The sequence below is a fragment of the Diadema antillarum genome, unplaced genomic scaffold (assembly GCF_040938485.1).
Source record: "Diadema antillarum isolate AM-2024a unplaced genomic scaffold, OU_Dant_1.0 scf00000015, whole genome shotgun sequence".
Taxonomy (NCBI): Eukaryota; Metazoa; Echinodermata; class Echinoidea; order Diadematoida; family Diadematidae; genus Diadema; species Diadema antillarum.
This window is the reverse complement of record NW_027270904.1, coordinates 4,091,536-4,098,116: the sequence shown is the minus strand read 5'-3', so window position 1 is coordinate 4,098,116 and position 6,581 is coordinate 4,091,536. Positions and strand designations below refer to the sequence as shown.

Genomic DNA, 6,581 nt, shown 5'->3' with positions numbered 1-6,581 from the left:
CAGTGGTATGTTGAAGAGAATATCATTTTAGAAACTCCCATAAAGTATTGAAAGTGGAAGGTAACATTTAGTACATTTTTTTGACGGTTAGATTTTGAATTGAATTGTTTTCGGGGCTCACCGTAAATTCCAGTACATTACTAGGCTACCTTCGCAGACCCATGTACTGCATGTGTGTCCATCATGTATATTTTGTGAAGAAAGTTCGTCAACACTTACAACTTTTCTATATACATTCTTACCACACACTCTATATGTTATTACATCAACTCTAGTACTTTTAGATTTGTGTTTATAGATCACAAATACAGAAGAATGCAACAAAAAGGCTTAAGTGTGGCTGACACACAGAACTACTGAGTAGTTGAGTTTTGTGCATTATTCAAATTTTAGATAACGGTTGACTTCCAAATTTCTAGAAGCAGTGGCCTAAGCAAGTCCCCTGAGGTTCATATTTAATGTTTTGCTGCATTTTGGGAGGTCTGTAAAAGGTATCCCCTACCTTTAACACATGAAAACAATTTATGAATATGGCGATGCATTTGCACTGAAAAAAAAAAGAATGAGGAAGTCTTACATGTATATTTACAGCATTAAAAGGATATTTATCCTAATCATGTCAGTTTAGCAGGTGATGCGTTATCAAGCATGCAAGATAATTGATTTTCGGAGGAGAAAGAGGGAGAGATTTCAGGAAATGTGCGCATGATTGAAAAAAAGCATCTGAATGGGGAATACAAATTTGTCCGCTTCACTTGAGTCGATGATGAGTAATTTTGGAGGGCAGGGGCTGGAGAGGACCTGCTGTATTTACTCTGCCGCCCCCTGGTGACGATCCTGAGCCAATAATTGAGAGAGAGCCCAATTCCCCTGCGGTTGCTCCAAGAGGCGCCCCCTTGCTGCAGATGCACTCACAGGTGCACTTTCAGGCCAGAACATTTAAAATGGAGTTTTAACAAGGGATAATTCGTGTTCTGCTCTATTCTATGATGATCTTAAAGGTATTGTTTACCACTGGGATCAGTGATTTAAAAGATACTTGAGTTATCATATTTGATGCGTATGTGTAGGTCAGTTGTATCACAAAACATCCTACCATATAAAAATGTTGCAACAAATCCTAAAATATAAGGAGATATCACTATTTTTCCTCACTAAACCATAACTGTAGATGGTTTAGTCTAGAAACAATTTCATTATAACTATTGTTCACATTTTGTATATTTAACAATACTAAACATTGATTATATTGATTTTTTTTTTACAGTGGTTGTTTTTATCCCTAACTCACATTTTAGAACTATTTTGAAGCAGTGAAGCTGGGTTTTTGTTTCATCTGCAAATGGTAAATAATGCCTTTAAATGTAATATGTCTCTCATTTTCTCTTTTGATTTGCAGCAAAGTTTCCCTGTATTTCAAATCAGCCAGTATATTCAAATGTATGGACTGCACTGCCCCATTTCCTACCCCAAACTTACTCAAGATGTATACAGTCTCAGCTCCACTATCAGCTTTTCCTGGACTGAGTGTAATTTCAATGACTGTCATTAAGTGTGCAGGCAGTAGCAGTGGCATACATTCAGAAAGTGAAACGAATCTTTTCCTGTCAAACCAGTAGTAAATAAGATATCAATCACATTTTTTGTTTTTTGTTTTGCATCACTCTTCCTTATTAGACAATTTTATAGGTGCTGGGAATACTAAAAGAATATGATTAATGCATCATGTCTGTTTGTCTTTGTGTATACAGTAGTTATGATCATTGTACTTGCCTTTATGTGTTTATTTTATACATTTTGTTGACATTTTGGTTGTATTTTTGTCTGCACAGACTTGCAGAAGAAAAGTCTCCAAACACTTGCCCTCAGACACAGTAAAATAAAAGTGTATTCTGTCATACTTTGCTTTGACTTCATGACAAGTTCAGTAGTTAAAGGGATGGTATAGTATTGGTTTAGGTGAGAATTCAGCCTTTTTTTTTTAGAGATATTTAATAATAATAATTGATATGATTTATATAGCGCCAAATCCACTCTGCAGAGTGCTCTAGGCGCGGAAGGAAGAGAAAGTGACGAAGTAAAAGACATACAAATATCGAGTACATGTAATGAGTAATCAAATTGAGGCTTTAAACAAGTGAGTTTTTAGACTGCTTTTAAAGGAGTCTGATGAAGAACAATTTTTAACGGCTGAAGGTAAGTTATTCCATAAGGTGGGAGCAGCATGGCCAAAGGCACGTGTGCCCCATATTGTAGTGAATCTTGGAATTATTAGAGAACCGGAGTTGGATGAGCGTAAAGATCTAGCAGGGATGTAATTATGGAGTAAGTCAATGTTATACTGAGGAGCAGCGCCCTGAATGCAATGAAAAGTCAAAAGTAAAATCTTAAAAATAATGCGATCTTTGACTGGTAACCAATGAAGTGATCTCAAAATAGGGGTGATGTGAGTGTGCTTCTTGGATAGTGTGATGATGCGTGCTGCCGCATTTTGAAGCCTCTGTAGCATGGAGAGCTGAGTTTGTGGTAAGTTAAATAAGACAGAGTTTCCAAAATCGAGCCTAGAGGATATCAAGGCATGGACTAATTTTTCGGTAGAAGAGCGGTTCAAATATTTTCTAATGAAGCCGATATTACGAAGTTGGTATCTTACAGATCTACAAATGCTAGAAACTTGATGAGACATAGTCATATTACAATCTAGCATTACACCCAGGTTGCGACAGGTTTGGGACACACTAATTGACATGCCGGAAAAAGAGATGAAATTAATGTCAAGTTTACCCAATTGTGTCTTCGAACCAAACATCAAAAACTCAGATTTATCCGTATTCAATTTCAAAGAATGTGAGTTCAGCCATGAATAAACATCGTTCATTGCATTCTCAAGCTGACTCAAAGCATGTAAGGCATCGGCCTGGTTAGGTTTGAAAGACAAATACAATTGAATGTCGTCAGCGTATATGTGATAATTAATTTTGTGCTGGCGCAATATGTGTCCCAGGCTAATAAGATAGATGGAAAACAAGGTGGGCCCGCCCACAGAGCCCTGTGGAACACCGCATTTGAGAGGCATAGCATTTGATTTACAGCTGTTGACATACACTGCCTGTGAATGGCATGAAAGGTAAGATTTAAACCATTCGTATGCCTGACCTTTTACACCAAGAGATTGGAGGGTGTTTAACAAAATTGCATGATTAACAGTATCGAAGGCGGAGGACAAATCAAGTAAAATCAAAGCAGTGACATTTCCACGATCCATTTCCTGTAGGATGAAGTTCGACACATTGAGGAGAAGGGTTTCTACGCTATGGTAAGGACGATATGCGGATTGAAAAGGATCAAATAAAGTATTAACCAAGAGATAATCTGTAAGTCTGGAGAAAACAATCCTTTCCAAAATTTTAAACAAAAATGGAAGGTTACACACGGGGCGGTAATTTTGGAGTGAATCTGGGTCTAAGGAAGGTTTTTTCAAAAGAGGTGTTATGTATGCAGATTTCAAACATGAGGGGACGTAACACTGATCAATACTTAGGTTCACAATCATTGAAATAATAGGAGCGAAAATGGATGAACAATCTTTTATCAATACAGTGGGGACTGGATCTAAAGAACATGACTTGGGAGGTAATCTGCGAAGAAGAGCTTGGACCTCGTCGGGATCAGTGGGCTTCAGGGTTTCAAGGGAAGCTGTCGTGAGGGGCTCCTGCGCCGATTCGTCTGGACAGAGACTGTTACTGATAGTCTCTACCTTTTTCCGAAAGTAATCGATGAAAGTCTCGGCCACTGCAGAACTGTCCGTGTGGGACGGTAATGGTGAAGATTGCTTTCGATTGAGAAGGCGGTTGGCAACGGAGAAGAGCCGTTTGGAATCTTCGCCACAGTCTTCGATGAGGCCCACGTAATAAGATCGTTTGGCCTTCTTCAGCAGGGAGTTTACCACATTCTTCTGAGCACACAATAATTTCCTGTCAATTTCACTTTTACCGTTGGAAAGCCATTTGCGCTCGAGTCTCCTACGTTTCCGCTTCGCCGCTGCAATGTCAGAGTTGTACCAAGGACAGTCAGTGCGTTTCCTGATCTTTCGGGTCTTTACAGGAGCATGTATATTGAGGAGTCTGCTGAGCGCTGAGTTGTAATTTTCCACAACGCAGTCCACACTGTCAGTTGGGGAAGACATCAGTTTGCAGCTGACAATATCCTCGGCGAATGCTGTCCTGTTGATTTTCTTGATATTGCGGCAGGTGAATTCAGACATAACACGAGAAGGCTTTACAAACTTGAGCAAGCAGGAAACTGCAGAATGGTCTGAGATACCGGAAAAGACCTTGGGGCTGGAGTAGAGAACATTGTCAGAGTTTCGCACCATGATGACATCCAGAATATGACCCTTATCATGGGTAGGAGATGAGACGAGCTGGGAAATGCCATGGCCACTGATGAGATCATTGAACCTCAGCGTAATTGGGGATGAAGTATTGTCAAAGTGGATGTTCAGATCCCCCGTGATCACCAAAGGTGATGGTCTGTACATAGTCTCATCAAGAAACTGTGAGAACTCGTCGAGAAATGTTGAGAAAGAGTGATTTCCAGGAGGTCTATACACAACGACGATGTCCACACAGGAGTGTGCATACGAAACAGTTCCATGCATTGACTCGAAGGTAGTGTATTTCCGTGATGGGTTTATGACAACTTGAAGATTGTCCTTGTAGAGAAACCCAACTCCGCCTCCGCGCTTGGAGACCCTTGGACAGTGATGGAAGGTATAGCCGCTCGGACGAAGATCGGCAATAGCTGCATCATCAGACGAGGACAACCAGGTTTCGCAGATACATGTGAAATCTAAACGGTGATCGGTAACAAAATCTTGGAATACCGAAGATTTATTACGTAGGGAACGGGCATTTAAAACACCTAACTTCAAATTGTTATCAAAGCAAAAATGACCACCTCGTTTTCCCCTATGTGTCCTCCGCCTTCTGTTAATACCGAGAGAGACAATCCGATTCCAGGCAGTGGGGTTATCATTGCGCCATCTAGTTGAAAAATGGCTTGAATTAAACGAGCGAAGGGTTTGTGTATCATATGATAATGAATGTCTAGAATTCGATGAGTTTTCGATTGTCGACAAATGCAGTCCACCACTCTGAGGGCCAGGATTGGGATTTATATCTCCAGATATCAATAACAAACTCTGAAAAGTGGCCTCTGAGTTGGCATAATAGCGTACAGGGGTACCAACGTATTTCCCCATTGATGGATAGGCTTGTGCATAATGTGCACTAACATTATGAAGGCAGATACTAGGCGTACATGCATCTAGGCAGTACCCTTGACAGCAATAACACAACAGGATCACAGTAAGTACAAAGGCTATAGAGGTGACTGGCTTCATTGTGAATGACATACAGCTGGTACTCAGTAGATTAACAATAGCACTGAGCAGTGACAGGATCAGTGAAAATACTTCGAGCTTGACTGAACAGCAAGGCACCTGTAGCTACACTTAATGCACCCAACATGGCTGTACAAGCTATGCATACAGAGTGAGGCAACCCTCAAATAATTCAGTGACGGCACTGTAACAAAATAAGCTTACCAGAGCCACAAATTTGTCTAGTTGATTCTCTACACGAACAGAAACCAGATGGTACACAGCACAAGCACAAACATTATACAAGATCAGCAAAATATAAGACAAAAGCAAGAGCAGTGTGGGCGGGCATCCACAAGGCGCGCGCAACCTATCAAGGTTTAGAAATGACTTTCTGAAATGTTAAGAAGCCCACAATTCTAAGAGGAATTTAAAGTTTCTTTGATGAAAATCAGTTTTGAAATAGCTGAAATATTGAAAAAACAGCGTAAAGCAAAGCAATCCTAATAAAAGGTGGGTCCCACCTTTTATTAGGGGTGCTTTGTTTTGGATATCTCAGCCATTTCAAAATCAATTTTCATCAAATAAACTTTGAATTATTCTTAGAATTATATGCACTTTCATATTTCATAAGAAGTTCTCATTATCTCAAAAAAAGTAATCATAAAAAATGTTGGAAACCGGAGCAGCATGTTTGAAGGGCGTGTGTGAACGCAGTTCATAGGCCCATTCTCATTTGGAGATACATGTACCATTGTGATGTTTGGTGTTTCTATTCACACTGAATGAAAAATCACTGAGTTTCCACACTAGAAAATTTTTTGTTTTTTTGTTTTGTATCTTAAACAGTGATTGGCATGCACAATATGCTCAGTAGTCTGCTGCATGCCAATGTGGCTGTAACACACCAGTTGCCTGGGTGGCCTGCTGCATGTTTCATGTGTTGCTGCAGAGAGGGACCAAGTGGTAGCCACAAGACAAATTTCATAACTTGGGAGCCTAGCTTTCTCCTTGCAAATCATCCTAGCAAACTTTATAGCAAGTTAAAGAAAAATTACATCCAGGGCTGCAGTTTTTTTGGAGGACACTTTGGACAACTTTTGGCACAACTTCTTAGCAATGCTCACCAAAGTTTTCCCTGAATGTTGTAAAATTTTCCCCGGATGTTGTCAGTTTTTAACTGTCGGTGTGAATGGCC

The 6,581-nt window shown here is 40.0% G+C and overlaps 1 protein-coding gene across 1 annotated transcript; it reads right to left on the bottom strand.

The window, feature by feature from the left end:
- Positions 1-751: 751 nt before the first annotated feature.
- LOC139724676 (uncharacterized) lies at positions 752-6,316 on the bottom strand. Its single transcript, XM_071635806.1, has 3 exons — positions 6,292-6,316; positions 3,599-4,803; positions 752-922 (listed from the first exon to the last, which is right to left on the bottom strand). Exons 1-3 carry the CDS (start codon positions 6,314-6,316, stop codon positions 752-754), a joined length of 1,401 nt encoding a protein of 466 aa, XP_071491907.1.
- Between the last annotated feature and the right edge of the window lie 265 nt (positions 6,317-6,581).

What these genes read in the sequence shown, in the direction of transcription:
- LOC139724676 (XM_071635806.1), bottom strand. Translation starts at nt 6,316, where the DNA reads ATGCAGCAGGCCACCCAGGCAACTG. An exon ending in GCAGGCCACCCAGGCAACTG is followed by an intron (nt 4,804 to 6,291) that starts GTGTGTTACAGC and finishes CTGATGATGCAG; the next exon opens with CTATTGCCGATCTTCGTCCG. An exon ending in CTTTAGATCCAGTCCCCACT is followed by an intron (nt 923 to 3,598) that starts GTATTGATAAAA and finishes CTGGCCTGAAAG; the next exon opens with TGCACCTGTGAGTGCATCTG.